Source organism: Sebastes fasciatus, chromosome 12, assembly GCF_043250625.1.
Source record: "Sebastes fasciatus isolate fSebFas1 chromosome 12, fSebFas1.pri, whole genome shotgun sequence".
Lineage (NCBI taxonomy): Eukaryota > Metazoa > Chordata > Actinopteri > Perciformes > Sebastidae > Sebastes > Sebastes fasciatus.
Window position 1 is genome coordinate 15824399 of NC_133806.1, and position 20249 is coordinate 15844647.

The 20249-nt window shown below is 40.8% G+C and overlaps 1 protein-coding gene across 3 annotated transcripts; it reads right to left on the reverse strand.

Annotated features, from left to right (window-relative positions):
• Positions 1 to 206: 206 nt before the first annotated feature.
• setdb1b (SET domain bifurcated histone lysine methyltransferase 1b) lies at positions 207 to 17313 on the reverse strand. Of its 3 annotated transcripts, none has more exons than XM_074653523.1 (25): positions 17181 to 17313; positions 14896 to 15099; positions 14359 to 14525; positions 14226 to 14269; positions 12423 to 12543; positions 12156 to 12326; positions 11816 to 12017; positions 11456 to 11529; positions 10932 to 11122; positions 10234 to 10363; positions 9731 to 10037; positions 8555 to 8671; positions 8113 to 8413; positions 7706 to 7967; positions 6047 to 6137; positions 5843 to 5959; positions 5506 to 5675; positions 5142 to 5366; positions 4811 to 4996; positions 3200 to 3330; positions 2944 to 2963; positions 2691 to 2794; positions 2346 to 2602; positions 815 to 903; positions 207 to 563 (listed from the first exon to the last, which is right to left on the reverse strand). In XM_074653523.1, the coding sequence occupies exons 1-25, from the start codon at positions 17195 to 17197 to the stop codon at positions 446 to 448; spliced, it is 3816 nt and encodes a 1271-aa protein (XP_074509624.1). In that variant the 5' UTR covers positions 17198 to 17313; the 3' UTR covers positions 207 to 445. The 3 variants fall into 3 exon arrangements, with proteins under 3 accessions (XP_074509624.1, XP_074509623.1, XP_074509622.1); XM_074653522.1 differs by having other exon boundaries at positions 4826 to 4996; positions 5124 to 5366; XM_074653521.1 differs by having other exon boundaries at positions 5124 to 5366.
• Positions 17314 to 20249: the final 2936 nt, after the last annotated feature.

Here is a 20249-nt window from a genome sequence, read left to right on the forward strand (position 1 = left end):
AGCTAATGGGAGCTATTTGGTGTGTGGGATCTATCTCTATTCCGCTATTTATTTATTTGATCCAGTATCCTACTGGACACTTGATGTGCGTGTCTTTCTTACTGTTTTTCACCTTGAAATTGCACCATTTCTCTTTTTTATGGCCTACTGTATGTATGTATGTATGTATGTGTATGTTCACAAAGGAGCAGCTGTGGGAGCTTTGGTTCGTTGAAGAAAACCACATTTTATTCAGATGTAAAAGAAAAACGTCATGGATAAAATGACACAAATCAGAAAACATGTTCATATAAAATAAAAGGCAACAAAACAGCTTTAATAAAAGTCATAGTTCAACTTAAAAAACAAAAACAACGGAAACAAACGTTACAGCGTTCAAAGGGCTCCTCTAAGTTTCCTACAGATACAGTAAAGGCAGTGAAGTCCACGATGGCTGCAGATCAGATCACAGCAGTCTTCCTCTGCACTCAGTGGATCCGCAGCAGCAGAGCAGCACCTTCCCCTCCACGCTGCCCACCTCGTAGTTGTAGTCCCAGGTCAGCTCTGTGCCGGCCCGGATCCGCCTGCACCAGGACACAAGCGGGCAAGTGAGTGCAGGACAAGAGCTTGTTAACATAAAGCCCATATAGTGCATTGATTACTACATTAATAACTGCCTTCTCCTGGACTAGCTGGAGTTGTTACTGTATAATCACTGTGATAGGAACACCCCATAAAACCTAGCATCATTCTTTTGAGGATCCTGAGATTGACAAAAACTCATAACCTGTATAACAAGATCTGTGAAAAACTTAAAATTTGCTTCAAAACTCACTTGCTGGCAAAGAACGCCACCCAGGGAAACCGCAAGTCATGTGTGTCCACAAACACATTCTGGACGAAAAGGTTAGGACTACAGCTGTGCTGTAATACAAAGAGGAGACAACGGATCAAATAAAAGATAAATACATAGGAACATAATCAAAGTGACAACAAATGGTGACACAATGAGAGCCTGTAGATAGGTGGTGTTTCTTTAACTTTTTTTCTGGGGAACCACTTTTTAAAAAATGGCAAACCATCATTCGTTACCCAATTCACAACATGCCTTATCAATAAAATGTGAGAAGAGCGAATTTGTGCGTAAATGAAGGTTCCTGACCATTTTTACTGACATTTCCACATCATCTTATATTCATCTTGAATATGTAAACCTCAGTCATTTCGAAGAGATATATACGTTTGATAAATTACAACTTTGTTTTATGCATGTGTTATTGAAAACATATACACATGAAAAATACTTTATAGATGAGACCAAATAAATGCATTTAGGCAGAGTTAACAAGCTCTCGTTTTGTTTCCCTCTCATCAGTAATACAAACTGAATGTACACTAGCCTTTCACATAGAGCGCTCCAGGGATGACGTATTTGTGTAGGCCAACCAGGAAGTTAGCTTCGCCCTGGTTCCCTCGACAAAAAGCCAATGGGATTTTTCCATTGGGTTTTGGATTATTGCAGAAAATAAGCTCTGTGGCGAACACACGTTTATGACACTTACATGTTTTGTTCAGTAAGATAATCTCCACAAATGAACACCACTTTTATGCTTTTTAAGTGTAAATGCAATCACCAGAAGTAATATAATAATAATAATAATATATTAGACTTATATAGCGCTTTTTAGGGATCTCAAAGACGCTTAACATATTTGGGGGGAAAACGGTGTGAGACAGACAGGAGACGAACGACAAAAACAGGCGACATACACAGGCACACTCACAAGTAAAAAGCTAACGTTGGGCTATAAACTAACTGCACCATGGTCGCATGAGAGTGAGTAAAAACAACGAGGCTGTAAAGGCGGACGGAGTTGGCATGATGACATTTAGTAGTCTCATTGAGCCACTTGTTAGCAACCGCCATTTTTAAGACACATAAAGGCTTCAGAATTCACAAGTGGGGTATTTATTGATGTATTTTATGTTGGAGAACAAAACATTGAAATCTCTTAAGCTTGTGGTAACAATAGACCTTATTTCAGGCATCTAACTGAAAACCCATTTAAAAAAACAAAAACATTGACTTTCAGACAAGGGAACGGGAAGTGCTAACTCATTTCCGTGTTTTTCATTCCTGCACCACTCTATTAGTCAATGTTATAAGCAGGCTACAATTATCAGAACAATACGAAGATTCAGGCACCCTCATGTGGCTCAGAGGTGTATTGCAGATATAAATCTTAAATAAAAGATAAGGAAGAAATTCTGCAAATTTATTTGGTGACCCTAATAAAATCTCCTGCAACGCACCTGTGGGTCCCGACCCAGTCTTTGGGAATGACTGCTGTAGATTACACACTTACATTGAGGTAACGCCCAAGGTTTCCTTCCAGCTTGGCATCAATGATGTAGCAGGACTCTTCGCCGTCAAAGAACAGGCGGGTGTTTTTGTGAGCGTTGTCCCCGCCTCCTCCAGTCTCTCCCTGCTGTCCTGATTTCCTTGCCTGACCTCCATGCCCTCCCCCGCCTCCAGGTGCACCCGTTTTCACCATCATCCCGTGGCCGCCCTTTAGGGCGATGCCACGTGTTGATTTCACTGCTACCTGCTTCTTAGTCACACCTGAGAAAAGAAAGAAAAGTCAAAACAGTCAAAACCATTAGGTCATTATCAGTGTGGTGTCACATCTCTCCCTCGTCTTCATCCTCACCCGGGGTGACTTTCTCTCTCTCCTTGTTGTCGTCAGATCCAGAGCTGATGGTCTGAACATCGTCGCTGTCAGAGAGAGTCATCACATCCTGCTTCTTCACTTGACTGCAAGAAACACAACATTAGTCTTAAGAGCAATCTACCTTTAGGTGATATTATTGATCACAGAGTTGCCAAATTATTGTTAAATAAAATGTTTAAAATTAGGGAAATCTAAATATCCATTTAAGCATATTTTGGGAAGTCCAACACACCTCTTGCCGTCTCTGGACTCCTGTGATGGAAAACAGAAAAGGATGGGTCATTGATCATTTTGCAAGACAATCATAATGCAAAACCACCGAAACCATCCTCTTACAAAAGATAACATATCTATGATGAGAGGTCTGATGAGCAGATGGATTACGTTTACATTTCTGTTTGAGACACTGCAATTATTTTAAAAAGGCTGTGCACACAGAGCTCAGTTCTACGACACATTGTTCTTAGTTTTATCTCCTCTGTACTCACCTTCTTCAGCCCCTGGCTGGTGAGCCAGGAAGCCACCTTGCTTTTCCCCGTCTCCTCTGGCATGGACGGCGGCTTATCGCCATCGGCTCCTCTGGCTGACGCGCTCAATTCGTCTTTACTGTCTTGACTCCCTGGGCCAGGAAGGAGAGAGGTGTGTGAAAAGACAACACAGAAACCCTCCTTTTGATTCACTAAATGAATGCAGGAGAAACACTGTAGATATTTCCACATAATAACAGGTGTGTTGAGAAAGATAGATACATTCAGTACAATGTCAAGATAGAACCTTTAATTTACCAACATTGGCGTAAGTTGGCGTAAGAAAATCTAGCCCGTGACGGGAGACTTTGACCAATCACAGGTCATTTCATTGAGAGAGCGTTCCTATTGGCTGTTCTCCGGTCATGTGACCAGAACTTGGCGTTCCTTCACCAGATTTCACAATGGCGGCGGCGTCACAAACTTTCTAATTTTACGGCTAAACTGTGCACTACAAGATGATTCTGAAAACATTTGAGGCGAAAAATTGGCATTAGCGTAACATAATATTGATTCATATTTGATCAGCGCTGCCTAGTTTGACCGTTTGGTCGGAGTTCGCGAGTGATTGACAGCCGGCTCTCATAGACAGCAACTGGATAGCAGACCTCAGATCAGCTCTTACTGCTCATCTGCTCAGCGGCTGCTTTGCACCAACAGTGCAGTCAGGTGATGGAAAAGCTTTTCACACAGTCCAAAAGCTGTTGTCGATGAAATACTGGTATTAGTCACCCATTAATCGACTACCGATTTAACATACATATACCAAGACCACAACTAAGTCTAATGTGGAAATGGGCTTATTCTGTTTCTCGCCAAGATCAATACTGCAATGTCAGTACAGTAAATACGAAGCTGAAGCTGTAGGCCCGTTAGCTTAGCTTAGCATAAAGACTGGAAACAGGTGGAAACAGCTAGCCTGGCTCTGAACACATTTAACAGAATCTGCCTCAGCTTCTCTAAAGCTCACTAATTAACACGTCATATCTAATTTGTTTAATCTGTTGAACAAATTTTTTGTTTTAAAAAGGTGCTAAATACAGGATTGGGAGCATTTATAATGTCTCTCAACGGCTCTCAACATGGTGATGGCGAGCCGTTGGCTCGCAGCTAATGGTGCTAACAACGATAACAGTGCAAACAATGGCGAGAGATAACAGTGTTAACCTGAGGGGGAACCGGAGGGTGGATGCTATGCTTCTGCAACGGTGCCATCGGTCGGGATAGCGTTATTAGCTAAAACCGTTGTATGAGAGCAGTGCAGAGCAGCGGCCATGAGCTAGCCAGTGGGGCACTCTCACATGCACTAAAAGCACGAGCAGCCGGCTCGGCGATGTGAGCAAAACACGGAGAAGCTTGAATTACAACACACACAGATGGAGAGCGACTTCATTCTCTGCTCAGGTAGACATTACTCCTCTATATCTTTAGATAGCAAATAATTGTTTGCTGCCATGTTAATGCTCTGAATATGGAATTTAACACGTTTAAAGAAGGTTATGTGCCGGACTACTTCCTTAATAAGCATATTTCCCAAAATGTCAAACTATTCCTTTAAATAAAAACACTGACCTCCCAGCAGCTCACCTTCCTTGTTGCCCTTGACTTGACCACGTGTGGTGTAACTCCTCCACACAGAGCTGGAGCTGAAGTAGTTCTCCTTCACAAAAGTGTCGTCTGAACTGTCACTTTCCTCTACGCTCTTTGAATCCTTGTCATCCTCGTCATTGCTGTCCCCTGAAGAGCTTGGGTTTTGGGCTGTGACAGAAAAAAAACATGAAAAATGATGTGGAGAAAGAGGAGGATGAAATGTCAGCTGGGGCTAAAAGAACAAACACCGCAGAGAATCTACCCAGGTCCACTAGGGACCACCTTGATCTCTCACCTTTGGACTTGGACTCACCCTTTCTGGGCGGTCTCCCAACAGGGTTAGATGATACTAAAGCGGATGGTTGGATTTTTAACCTCGACATGTCCACGCCGCTCCCCTCGCTGTCTGAACAGTGAGCCTCGCTCTCATAGCCCTCCTTAAAGTTCTCTACACTTTCTATATGGTCCAGATTGGCAAAATACTCGTCGCCCATCTCTAGACCTTCTTTGTCGGCAAAATCATCTGTCAAGATTTTACCTAGTAAAGTGGAAGAGAAAGGGAGAAAAGAAAAAGTCACTTATCAATCAAGCCATCTGCTGTTGTATTGTTATGAATAAACTGATGAAGATGTCTGCATGCGTGTCTGTTTTCCATCACATCTGTTCCCTTTCCTCACCAGCATAGATGCAGACAAAAGAGCCCTTGGCTACGTCATCCAGACAGCGGATGCCCCAGCCTTTGTTCTGGGTCTTGAAGAGCTGGAGACGCACCTGCAGGCCATGCTGCACCAACCGGTTGGTGCACATCTGAGCACAGCATTTGCACCGCTTGTTACACTCGTAGATACTGAGGGGGGGAAAAATCAGACAGAGACGAGATAATGGCCTGCGAGACTAGATAACCAAATTAACTGTTATATTCAAAAGTAATTATCTTCTTAAGAGGATTTGGGGAGTGAGAGTGAGTTAGTCTCTCTGTAGAGTACACCACAAGTGGGAAGTAAAATGTCTGACCCTGTTGGGAGGCACTCCTCTAATCGTTTGTGCAAAAATCCAGCATTCGGGTTTATCTGTGCCCCCGGAGTACATCCTGTAGCCTGAAGGGTCAGCTGGTGGCAAGAGCATTTGGACCTGCAACAAAGACGAGAAGACATGTTTTCAGAATATTAACAGTGGGAGAAACATGAAAAAGCTATGGGTCACGGGTGAATAACTAACTTGTCTCGACAGCCGTCGGTGCATTCACACCCAACCAGGAAGTCTGGACTGGTGTTGATGTAAACTCCATCTTCAGGAATACGCTCTTTACCTTGAAGAGAAGAGAGGAAGCAATAACTTATTCCACAGTGATTTTTCAATGGAGGTAGGGGCAACAAAAGTCAGCTGCATGGATAGGTAATCATTGTTGATTTATTTTAATGTCTTTTTGCACATAAGACTTGCAGGTGAAGCGGGAAGCTAAAGGTTTACGAAAATAGCTCTCCGAAAACTAAAAGCAAGATAAACAAATAACATAAATTACAAATAATTTAAAAAGGGATAGAGGAGACACCAGGGGATCAAATAGAAAGGAGAAAAAGGAAAAATTGACAAATTTCTTTGTTGCATGTTTAGCTGTACTCATATGTACAAACTGCATGCATCAATCCATCCATTAGAGAACAAACTAATGCCAGGATTAGACTGCAAAATATCAGCCCAACCTAACAGACGCTGGGTGTTGGGAATATAAATCAGCGTTGAGCAAGACGATTTCATTTTTCACTCGCCTAGTTTCATAACTTCTACATGTTCTGTGATGCTGATCGAAAGGAGCAGACTGCTCTTCAGTGCCCAACTGTAAACACGGCAAAGTAAAAGAGTAATGGTGTTGTTGCTGTCAGGAGGAACAATGGCAGAATCGGCCCCTAGCACCTCCTATCCATTAAAGACTAGCAAGCTTTGATTGGTCGGGGTGATAAATGAAGTCTGTCATGTCTCTCAGCCAAGTCAGAGCAAAGAATTTGAAAGAGTACTCCACCGATTCGACATTGTCAGAGTCACAATGGACAGTTTAAAAAAGGATCAAATTTGGTGCAACAGAACCAGAGATAAAAATCTTTTTCATCTAGTCTTCTGACCCAACCGATGCTGACTCAAGTGACCATTTGAGGCAAATTATCAGACTTTACACAGCTCACTTAGGAGTCTCGAGCCAAAAAAAGCCTTCTTACAACTGTTTTCACATATATACTTGAACTCCCCAAAAGATGGAAACGATGAAATTAAATAAATAAATTATCTATGCACTCTGACCCCATGACACACAATCAATGACAGCCCACTCATTTGCATAATGAGGTAGAAATGCATAAAGAAATGTAAAAATAAATAAGTTTAGGGAAATAAATGGGGGGAAATGCAAAGAGAAAATCCTGCATAAATAAATAAATACAATTCAATAATGAATAAATTCAATTTAAAAATAAATCGAAAATAAATAAATAAATTTAAAAGTTAATATAAATAAATAGATAAAATTAAAATAGAAGAGTAGATAGGGGAATTAATACAAAGATAAATAAATTAAAACAGAAATATCAATTTATGTCCCATTTTATCAATTAATGAATGCCTACATTTATTTTTAACATTATTTTGGTCCATTTAATGGCATATTTATTTATGTATTGAGTCATTTATTTATTCATTTTTTAATTTGGCAGGTTATGTTCTCCATAGAAAACAGAATTTGATGTGTAAAATCGGTGAAGTTCTCCTTTTTTCGCCTAATCTGACAGTAATCATTTCGAAAGACAAAAAAAACATTGTGTAGTCTGATCCCGGCACAAGCCCAAATGAATCTCTCCTTTGTCACCATCTCAGTGTAATTCTTACTGTAAGCTACTTTAGGAGGCGGGGTGGAATCGATCTCGTTGACGCAGGAGAGTGGGATGTCCTCCTTTCCACAAGTGATGTCGGGAATGTAATAGAACGGCCTCTGTGGCTGGAAGGGCCGGTCCACTAGCACGTAGGGGTCTAGACAGAACATCTCCAAGAATATAAAGTCACAGTGCGTCTGGAAGAGGTAGTGCTGGATCTCTCCCATGTTACGCAGGCAAAGCCCACACGGAGCCTTGTAGATCACATGGAAAGACATCTGCAGGGTGGACAGACAAGAGTTGTACAATTCAGTTTAACTGCAAGGATGCTAAGGGAAAACTGAATATTTTAAGGTTAGGGAGAAGCTCTAGCTAAGCGCTTCATATATCCACTACATTACTCTCCTCTTCCTTCAAATGTACCTTGCGGTTGACTTTGCGACGCCCCGTCATGCGTCTGAAATCGTACAGTAAAGGTGTGAGGAGGGGGTTCTTTCCTCTGTGCACGTCTGCTTTTGCAGGACGAACACGATTCAGACATGCAGGCTGACAAGTGTGTGCCAGGTAGAAGATGCGGTCCGTCGGGGCGCGGTATGAGGGTTGATGTGGGATAGTGGCCACCGCGTGGGTCATAGCAGTGGGGACGGAGACCAGAGTGGGCAGTCTCTGATACGACTGTATGAAAGTGGGTGTACTAATATTTTGGACACTTATAATTCTTGCACTGCGGATCGACACAAAGAGAAAAAGACCAGTTACAGTTAAAAACATCACATTTCTAAAGTGAGATCACTTCCAACAACACTTTTCTTTTTTTCTGTGTCACAGTAGCAACTTATTAGACTAAACTATAAGGTGGACTCACCCAGAGAGGTTGCCGGGACTGGAAGTAAGAGACTGCATCATCATTTTAGAGGCATGAGTGCCTCCCACCCCTGGGATAAATGGAGAAGTGCTCTTCTTTGCCATCTGATGTTTATTGCTTGAAGACAGCGAGGACAGAAATGAACAATATCAGCCAATATCAGAAGTCTCCACTTCCTCTCAAATTATCTAGGTTTAAGCCAAACAATATCAATATTTTATCAATATTTGTTTTCACAAACAAAGAATCAAACTAACATGTGTAATAGTTTTGATTTCCATCGGGAGTTGGTGGAGCTGAAAACAAGATTCATTAAGAAGGCAACTGTTTGCTAACAAGTTTGCCTTCTTTATAAAGATGTTGTGCTACTGCCAAGTGGACAAACACATAAATGAATGCAGCTTCGAGGAGCTGATAAGGAATAAATGACACCAGGTGGAAAAGCAGTGTTTTGCTGCCCTCTCTGGTTGAAATAAATGTCAAGCCTGTTTCATCTCTAACCACACCCAGAATCTGGGATCAGATGAATATCCACTTTCTTTCAACATAGTATTTGATGAAAATGGAAAAGATAACAGCTGTGTTAGTGCAGCATCCCACATGAACATGAGTATCTCCCATTCTTGCAAGGTGATCTTCCTCTCAGTTTGTTTTGGTCACTGTAAGGATGAGGCTCTAACTGAGTCATAAGAAGATACTGAGTTTACTTTGAGAAAACTGTCCTACGGTAATTTGGTTGCATGCTAGAGATTGTTAACCTGACCTGCCAGATGGTTAAGCCGTCATTGGAAACTGTTTGGAAAAACGCCGGCACTGTCTAACAATACTTGGAAGGTGATTGGATGAAGCATCTGTCAAACAAACTCTTGCCAAAGCCATTTGGGAGAAGAACGAAAACATGTTTTCTATCGAGAAAAGCCTCCTGTGTTGTTCTTTACTCTTCTTCCAATGAAGAAATATTCTCCAGTTCTGATGTAACTGATACTATCAGCATTTATGATAACCTCTTTTTCATATGATCTTGTGATATTGCGAGAACCAGCTGCCGTGCAAGGTAAAGACATTGTTCCCTCAAAAGGTAAATCCTTCCTCAGCTTTTTTTTTTGCAAAGTATACACCTTTGAACAAAATGTCTTTAGTAGTGTTAGTGTTAGATGTTCTGTGAGCATCACTTACTCAATACGTGGAGGCTGTGGGGGCTGAGGAGGATGAAGCATCATTTGGGTTTGTTGGGTTTGTTGGATTTGTTGGGTTTGTTGGGTTTGTTGGGTTTGTTGGGTTTGTTGGGTTTGTTGGGTTTGTTGGGTTTGTTGGGTTTGTTGTGGCTGTGGGGGCTGTAGGGGCTGTGGGGGCTGAGGACGCTGTTGATGTTGTGGTGTCTGGGAAGGCTGGCTTGGTGAGGCCTGCGGCGTTTTGACAGGAGAGGCTCCAACATGTCCGTCACTGGTGTATTGAACTACTGGGCCTTTACTCCTCAACGCCCCTGGAGATTGAAATGGCAAGTAAGAGATGGAGTGAAAATCAAAAAAGAGCACACATGAATTAGTGCGCTAAAACATGGCATTAAAAGAAAGCTTATAAAAAGTGTTATCTATTTTTCTTATTTTAAAATACAAAATCACAGCGGTTGAAATGGGGCTTTTTGAAACAGATTAACGGTGCACAAATTAAAATGTTACCCATGTTAGGTCGATTCCTCTGCTGGCCAGCCAGCTTCTTCTCCTGGGTGTTGGCGGAGGTCATCTTCAGGTTGAACATTGGCTCCAACCTGGTGGAGCCTCGATAAATCCACTCACTCCTCTTGTCATCCTGATCAACACAAAACAACACAAGAAATACTCTATTATCCAGCACATTTATCGAACTATAAAGCAAGCAATCTCTGTTTATCTGTGGGTTTTGTCCTTCGCATTTCTCAAGAACCATTCATCCGATCTACTTCGGACTTGGCGGGTGTGTTGCTGAGGAAGAGTGCTGTGTCGAATTTGATGCAATTTGGACACACGACACATTCAATATTAATAGGGGTGACCCCGAATAGTCGATTATTCACGATTCGATCTGAGGAGCCTGATCATCGCAGTGGTGGGCAAATGTGATTATGAAACAAAGGATCATTCCATTCTGGCTATATGGGCACATGGAATTAGGGCCGAAAGTTTTATGTAAAACCACGAAAAACAAGTAGGCTACGAAACCGCGTTGTGTCGGTCTATCTATCAATCTCCGCTCCGTTTCAGTACTACGGACAGCGCCGTTCAGCCAATCAGCCCGCTCCGAACGGGCACCGCACAAACTGGACACAAACCCTTCTGTTCATTTTGACGGCTGTCTAACTAGATGAATGTTTTTTTCTAAATTTTTTACACCGACATACCAAAAAGAGGATCTTGACCAAGCTTCCGTCCACCTCCTCCACTTTGCTCTTCCACCAGGTTCCCTCCCACTCGGTCTTGATGATCTGTCCGACCTTTAGGAGCACCATAGGCCTGCTGGGATATGCAGTGATGTACTCCTCAATGAAGTCTCGACACGAGACATCCTCTATGTCCTCCCAGGTACGCTTTACTGTGAAAACAAGGATAATCTCACTCTTTTTTCAATTTATTCGTTCTAACCACAGCTTGGCTCTCAAAAACCTACAACCAATTTAACACGGAATTTATCCAACTAATCTTAAAGCTAGAAGCAGCTAGAAGCTAGATAGAATTTACTGGGCTTTACAGATTACAAGAGAAATGGATGTCGGCCGATATACAGAAATGCAATACTGTTTTGTTTTGTCATGTTTTTCTTGTGTAGCATAAATGGACTAGGATACAACTGCATTTCGTTGTGCAACCCTGTGTTACAGGACAATAAATGATCTTTGAATCTTTGAATAGAGAAATGGGCACTTACATGGTCGGCAAACTGGGTGAAGGTCAGGTAGAGTCACATATGAAGCATAGCCATCATCAAAGAAGATCAAAAACCTGAAACACATACAACAAAATATATTAACTATTAACTACTGCAAAAAGTCCCAAATACTACATATCTTGGTCACAATTCTTTACCAATAAAATTTAAGGGACCACAAATGTGAGTTTATTTAAAAAATGAATGATAGCCAATATATTGTCAATATGTCAGATTTTGTAACTCATTGATATTGGCCTCACAAATACAGTATTGGTAGAGCTCAAACATCAATCAATAAGAAAATGCAATCAGCATCCCCACCCTTAGTTACCCCACTCTTTAGCCTTGTCCGCCCACCTCATACGGTTCTTGTTGTTGGGCATCTCTGCTACTATTCCAGCATAGAGCCACACCAGGTTGCCGTCCTTGTACTTGGCGACTACACGAGCGCCGACATATAGAATCTCCAGTGTGGGGTTGTACTCGAAAGCCACGTGATTTCCAGAGAGCAGACTCTTTCCTTTATCAAACTTCACTTTATACTTGAATATGCCGTTTCCTGAATATAGACAGAATAAGATGAATATAGCGAGAGATAAGCACATCAGGAAAAAACATAGACAACATACAATGAATAATAATATATATACGAAGCCTAAAGAACATAAAAGAAGAATGACGTGTTTTGGTAACACACCGACGGGGCTGATAGCAACGAGGGCGCCTCTGTGCCAGGTCTTGGTGCGTTTCTTTCCAAGAATCATCATCCCGACTCTGAGCTCATCTTCTGTTACGTTTGGGTTCGGCTGGGTCATGGACTGAGACGGAGCCTGGGACACAAACACTGCTGGCACTGCACCCGGAATACCTGGAGGGTAGGAAAAGCCACACATACTGTTAGCATCAATATATAATTTCAAACAAGTATGATGCATGTAACTTAAGGAAGTATTTGTGTGCTCACCTGATTGAGGCTGTGATGGAGATCGGAGGAATGGAGCTCCTGGTGAAGGCTTGCCGACCATTTGGATCAACTTCTGCACCTGCTGGGAGGTTTTCTGTAGCGCTGAGGAGGCTTCTTTTAACTGTAAAATAAATAAACAGGACATCATCATCTGCATACACTGAGCGGTGATACCCTTCCACAGATGTTTGCTGTCAAACCCACAATATCCATTGTTTCCCTTGTAAGCATTTCCAGAAGTCTGTCTCACACAGCAGCTGTTAATTTAGCTGTAAAAAAGCACTAACTGTCCCCCATTGTGAAATCAGACGGCATACTGCAACGCATACATAAACATCAACATTTTTCTGTACAGTTTACCAATTGCTTGTAATTTGGAATTATTTTCTTTTTTATACTTTTACCGTTAATATATTTTAGCATGTATATATATTTTACTTTAAAATGTATGTGTATTTTCACGATGCATTTCTTTACGCACATTGAGAATCATAGACCAACATTTTTGTTTGGGATGAATACATTTGATCTAAATAGCTCCATTGTCACATTTTTAAACTAGGTCGGCAGTGGAATAGTAGATCAAATGTTTACTTGTATTTTCTTGTAGAATACAATATCTCAAGATATAGGTTTAGAGAAAAGTAGGCCACATGATTCAACTCGCCATGAGATGGGTGCTACAATTACAGGATATAAGGAGACATATTGTTTTGATTGGCTCAGAGACTGCATCATTTATGGTAGACAATCTACAATATTTGTTAGAAATAAGTTAACAAAGTTTTCAAACAATTAAGATTTAAAATAGTCAAGTCCAGAGAGGCTTATAGTGAAACGCAACATCAATATTTCAACACTTCTAAACTCCGCTCAATCAGACAGCCGACAGCAATCATTTACCAATGACATGCAAATACAGGTCAATATAACCAGTCCAGTACCCGTTCAAAACATTGCATTTCTCAAAAACTGCTCATACAAACAATTTCTCACTCGACACAGCACTTCCCTGGGTCCTGAGCAATACACCATACACATGGTCAGAAACACCGGTGAAATACACTCTGGTTCACAGTAAAAAAACACCAGGGGCAGACTTTACTGTTAAGCAAGGTAGGCAACTGCCTGGGGCCACCAACTAAAAGGGCCCCTAACAGATATATATATATTATGATGTTTACATATGAAAAATATTGAATTGTATTATGATTCTAACTCATTGTACCCGAAAAGAACTGTATCATACCTAGGCTGCATTCACACCAAATCCGGCGGTGTGACGAAAAATGAAATTTTTCCCCATTCATTTTGAAAGGGTGTAGTGCGTTTGGGCTGTGGTGGCCGCAGGGGGTGCCAGGAAAAAAACGCAGCGGCATTCGGCGGAAAAGTAGAAACAGAATCAACTGTTTGAGGAACGTGACCCAACCTCATGCTGCGGTGGCCAATCACGTAACCGGCGATCCAGAGCTGTACAACCCAGCCATGAGTGATCAAAAGACATTAATCGTCACATTTTATGGGCCATTAAAGTGACCTCCCAGACCTCCACACAACCCAAATAGAGCACTATTCACTTGTCTATTCACGGTTTATTAATATTGAACGTGTCGCGTGTCCAAATTGCACCAAATTTGACAAAGCGTTCCCTGGTTCCCCAGCAATACACACGTCAAGTGTGAAGTAGAACGGATGAACGGTTCTTGAGATATGCGAGGGACACACAAACAGACAGAAAGACAGCGATTCCTTGATTTATAGTCAGATGATTTATAGTCAGATGAAGCTTTCTATTGTTCTCACCGCTGGATCTTTGCCAGGAGTGGCGGGCTTCTTTGGAGGAACCACTGAAACATTATAAAGAACAGAATATATTTAATAACCTGATAGTTTTCATAGTAGCAATAAAATTGTAACTGAAAGTAGCACAACTTACAACAGCCAACAGCAATGACATCATCGTCGTCGTCATCGTCTATCTCGATGACCTCAGAGGACAACACGCCTCCTCCGCCTCCCTCATCATCTGAGCTGCTCTCTGGGTAAACAAGACCGTTTTTTTGGTAAGTTGCCTTCACGAGTTTCTCACACTCCAATATGGACCTGAGGAAGAGTGGAGAGAAAAAATTTGAAAATGCAAAAATGGGAGCCTGGAACAAACAAGAACTGTACAACGAGGGATGCACCGATCCTGTCCAGGGGATCAGTATCACTGCAGACACTAAGCAGGTTGTATAACGGCCATGATGTGACCAATCCCATTAAATACAGTTTCTTCATCAATGTACGAAAGTCTCTGTTTCCACTACAATCACAGCCCATTCAAGTTGTTTCTTTTAGTGTCATAGCAATGCTTGGCCTTGAATGCTTTGTTTCATCTTCAAAAAACTTTATCCGGCTTTGACACATATAGACTAAAACACAGGACAGGAGGAAATAAACAGACTTTGGGAAAAGGTTCATGTCTAGTTACTTGTTGGCATCGGTGAGAAGCATGTCCGCCTTCGCCCCCTCTTCTTCTTTCTGCTCTACCCATTCCTTGAGCTCGGTCAGCTGAGCCTTTTTCTTCTGCACGATCTCGCTCTTCTCCACGACATCGTCAATCCACTTCTTCAGCTCATCCAGAGAAATGCCCAGCTCTTCCTCCAGAGTTGAGTCCCAGCCATCCACCTCCATTCTGAGAAGAAATAAACAGGAACAGGACATGAAAACACCATTTTAAATACCTACACATGGCAAACATTTAGGTCTCGCTAATAAATGACTAATTGCACAGCAAATTGTTGTTTAAAAAGTACTACTGTATTACTCTACCATTACTTTCACTGCCAATATTTGGTTATTTGTACAGATGACATTTTTAGGATGTTTTGATTAGGGATGCACCAATCCGACTTTTTCAGTACCGATACCGATAGCGATAGCGATACCTGGACTTTGGGTATCGGCTGAATTGCTGAATTGTTATTTATTATTAAAATAATAAATCGTACACTAACAACTTGGCAAAAAAATCTTCAAAATTAACAGGTATTACAATTCAGACGTAAACCTTTTTAATACAGTAACAAATTGGTCAAAATTTAAACAGGAATTAAAATTCCAGTACATCATGTATGTAGTATATAAACATAGAATTTAATTGAATAGATCGGCCCCATTGTAACCGATATCCAATCCAGCTATTTGAGTCAGTATCAACCAGATATCCGATCCGGTATCTGGTGCATCACTAGTTTGGATGTTGTTGTTGCTACCAGCATGTCACTTTGCAGTCAAATTAGCAACACAATAAAGGAATGACATTAATTTATTTGATCACCTTATGGTAAGCATGTTCTCATACTCTTAAAGTTATTAAATCAATTATTTGATTTTTTTTACTCATTTAAAGAGTTTGATCTGATACACAACACTGAAAGACAAGTCATTGTTTTGGACACCAGTATGATTATTTAGTATACCCTTCCATCCACATTAGATAGATAGATGGATACATGGATAGATGGATAGTAACTTTATTGATCCCAAGGGAAATTCAAGTCTCCAACATCACAGTTCCATAGTGCAAAACATGTTAGTAAAAAGGCAGTAAAAAAAGTTAGTAGTACAAAGTACAAAAAATATACCAGATATAAAAATACAAGGAGATGAAGAAACTGTTAAAACTGAATATAGTGCAGAGTAACAGCTGAGATTCAGGACTATTAAAAAGGTGAATATAGTGCAGACGAGACTGTTAAAAATGAGTATAGTGCAGGGTAACTGCAGTAGCAGTCTATGAAAGTGCACTGTGTGTATTATTATCTGTCCTGCAGACCGGTTAATACTGCCTCTTACATAATGATGATGACTGTTTCCAAACATATTACTCAACCCTAGTTGTTGTAATGCTGCTTATAATGTCTGACAAATGCTTGCTGATATCTGTCAGTGTATATCAATTCCAAGAATAAACATTACTGCATCCCTGATCATAAGGTGTATTATCATCTAAGGAGGAGGCACTGCCTCACTACTACAGCATCAATGCGTGCAATGCAGATCATCTCCTGTGTTGTTGAGCTGCAGTTAAAAACAGGGTGACACATGGTGACACATGTTTCCAGATCACTGCTCCATCTGTTTCAGCCTAACTTTCACTATGTGGATGTTGCCTTTGTTTACCTGAGCACATACATAGACACACACAGGGGGCTGATGCTAACTAACGCTGCTGTCTCAAAGCAAAACACACCATTCAGAAAGGGTTGGTATTAATGTGGCACATGGAAATTACATGCATGCATTAAAAAAATAACAATTAGCAAATGTAGGTGCAATCTTGAAGCAGCTGCAGAGTCTGAATGGAGAGTCGCCTGCAGACGTTAACGGTTAGCGGTTAACGGTTAGCGGTTACCGGTTAGCGGTTACCGGGTAGCACAAAGAGACAGTTGGAAAGCCGTTAAATGACCGTTAGCTGTTTTACTTCCGATTTAAATAATCAATCAATTTGACTGCTAATTTAACCAACCATAATTTCAATAATGCATTAATGAGACACATAACGTCCAAATAGAGCAGCTAAAAGACAACAAACTGAAGCTTGATACAAGTGAGAGTTAGCTTAGCTCGTTAGCTTAGCATTAGCATGGAGATAACCTCCTCTCTTGACTGACTGCTGCAGCTGTCTGGAAAACAAACAAGCATCGAGTCCTCTGGAGCCTTCAGAGACACATCAGACGGTGAGGTTACTGTAGAGAGGCTCTCTTCACTCACCCCTCGCTGCTCTCCATCCTGTCTGCTCCACAATATATGAGCTTAGCTTAGCTAGCTAATGCTACCGGCTAGCTGAAATAAAGGAATGCAAGCTTTGTATCCCAGCGTAGCAGAGGTGGGCGGTGTTTGTTGAGTTCGGTGAAAAGAGGAAAGCTCCGCCCACACGGGTTAACCAGGTGTAGAAACAAGTTTTTTTTATTTTTTTATTTTTTTTATTTATTTATTTATTTATTTACCATATTTCATTTTATTTTATTTTGTTATGAGGAAAAGGAAGAAGAAGGAAAAAGAAGGAAAAATTATATATATATATATATATATATTTTAGAGAATGTTTGAGAATGTTTGCTTTCTTGTTTGCTTATCTCAACATTGGCTGCCGGGTCACAAACTTTCTCATTTTACAGCTAAACAGTACACTACAAGATGTTTCTGAAAACATTTGAGGTGAGAAATAGGCATTACAGTAACAGAATATTGATTCATATTTGATCAGCGCTGCCTAGTTTGACCGTTTGATCGGAGTTTGCCAGTGATTGACAGCTGCTCAGAGACAGCAGGCTCCAGCTTGGCTCTGATTGGTTGTTTTCCTCCGGTCTGTGAAATCTTACAGATGCCATTAGGAGCACCGGAGGACACAGAGACAATGTTTTTTTTTCAGATTACCTGTCTCATGCACTACGGTCAGGATATAGTATCCGTTTTATGAAAAAACATTTTGCATCATATTTGCTCTATTTCTACTCACTGCAGCTTTAACTAGCAACTTATTGCTAGTTAAAGCCGCTTCAGTAAACTCACACCACTTTGTGAAATCCCATATAACTGAGGGGGACTGAGGAAACAAAGTGTTTCAGGCAGTTCTATGTCTCTTACTTTTTGCATTATTACGGTCCAGTAGTTTTAATTACTATTAATCAGTAATCACTAATTTCTATTCACTTTGAGGACCACTTAAGGGTGCACTTCAATAATCTCTCCTGGTTCTTTGTTGGCTCTGCTTATTATTATGAAACTGCCTCTATTGAAAGACCCACCACTGATGAATTACCAACACATGCGTGGATTATTTAATTTGTTAAAAAACAAGCAACTTTCATGAAAGTTTGTGCAAAACCTCCAAAACATTGTGTGACAGAATTTGGGGCAAAGAGCTGAACATCTGTTTTGTATTATATTTCCATCATTGAGAACTTTGAAGCATCTGTGCTATATTAGTGTGGAAGGGAAAACATTTGTCTCTGTCTTTATCGAGCAGCTTTTCACAATGTACATTCTGGTATAATGAATAAATCACACTTACTCTGTTGGAGACAGCCTTTCTGTTCTCTGTAGTTATAGTCAACAGTTTGGCTATTTGTATGATACTGGGTGGATGGAGCTGGTTGCCTCTTTGTACTACTGTATTCTGATTTTCAATATATAAATGTTTCAATCTATGGATATGCAGGCATTTATGTTTATCATACGAGAAATACCTACCAGGATGGAATCATTAGCTTTTAAATTTTTAAAATTTACGTGGTTAAAAGATTTAATTATGTCTAGACCATACAGCACACATAGTAAACAGTAATTTTAAATACATGTATTTACATTTCAATGAGTTTCAACAACATGCTCTCTCTTTGAGTTTTCCAACTGTGTTTTTATATTCATATTTTTAAACCATGAATACCTTGTGTTATTCACAAGCATATACAACACAAAATATTAAGTATATTTTGTAATTTACATTGTATACTTACATTATTTGTAGTTGTTGGATGCTGCTGGTAGACAACTTTTTTGTACAAAATTTTGATAGAAATTATATGAAAGTTGAAATAGTGTGAGACAAATCTCAACCGGAGGGACTCGGTCATAAAAGAGGCCTCAAAATATTCTTTGGCTTTTGGCAACTCAACTTTTTGCAATCCCATTTGAGGAGTTTGAATATAATGTGTAGGTCCATCACTCCTCTGATTGTGCTTCCTGGTACGCCGTGACGGAGATATTACTGTAAGGGTCGAGCACCATATGACAGCAGCGCACTATGGTCACCAACAAGAAGAAGCAGAGCAGGAAGAAGAAGAAGAAGGCAAAACCAAGGTCCACATCCACGTCCAACCTGGACACGGGGTCGACTGGAGGGTCCATGTTGACAAATTCAACCCCCCAAGAAAACTAAAAGTATCGATTCCTCGGTTCCTCTCGATAGTTTACTCCATCAAATTAGTTCTACGAAATCAAAAATATAAAAATCTTTATCTGAATGGGCTCTAGTGATGCCTACATATAACCCATCGTGCTGCTGCAGTTCCTATCGGAGAAACCAACTCTTATTCTGTTTTGTCTGAATTCAACAATCCAATTCCTCTGTGTCTTGGTCTGTTTTTTTTTCTCCCAACATTGACACCTTATGTCGTCCTCCCAAAGACGAGACACACAGAACCCTATTTGGCACCTGTGTCCTCCATGAATAGGTAATAAGGGGTTTGGTAACGATCAGGCCGTTCCTGAGATTAGAACACCCATCAGGCATCTCTCTGGTATCTTCAGGAGAGGAGACCTTTACAGGAGATGACACCTTAACAGGAGTCACTGGATCCCTGGTCAGTACAAGGCCTGGACACATGACAACACGACAGAAACATGTGGCCGTACACAAGTTTTAAAGCATTATAAAGCAAGTGTTTGCAGATTAGGATACTCTGTCTATACTGAACCAATCAGTTCACCCTACACATGCAAGCATTTCATGGCCTGTAAATGTTGGAAAAATAAGAGTAGCCTATAGTGGTCAAGATGCAGAAAGGAACACGAAAAAGGTTGAGGAAGAGAAAGAGGATATGACGCCTTTAGTGGCAATCCACTTGAGAGGGGTTGAAACTGATCCTGACCAAAAAAATGCAGATTGCTTGTATTCTGATGCCTCTACAGAGACGCACACAAGTTAAGAGTAAAGTGACTCTATGCAAATACCAGTGGATCTGAGTGAAAAGAAAACTGTGAGAAGAGCGTAGGTGTTGAGATGATATCGGCAGAACAAGATTTACAGCACAAGACATCACTCAAGTGCAACCCAAA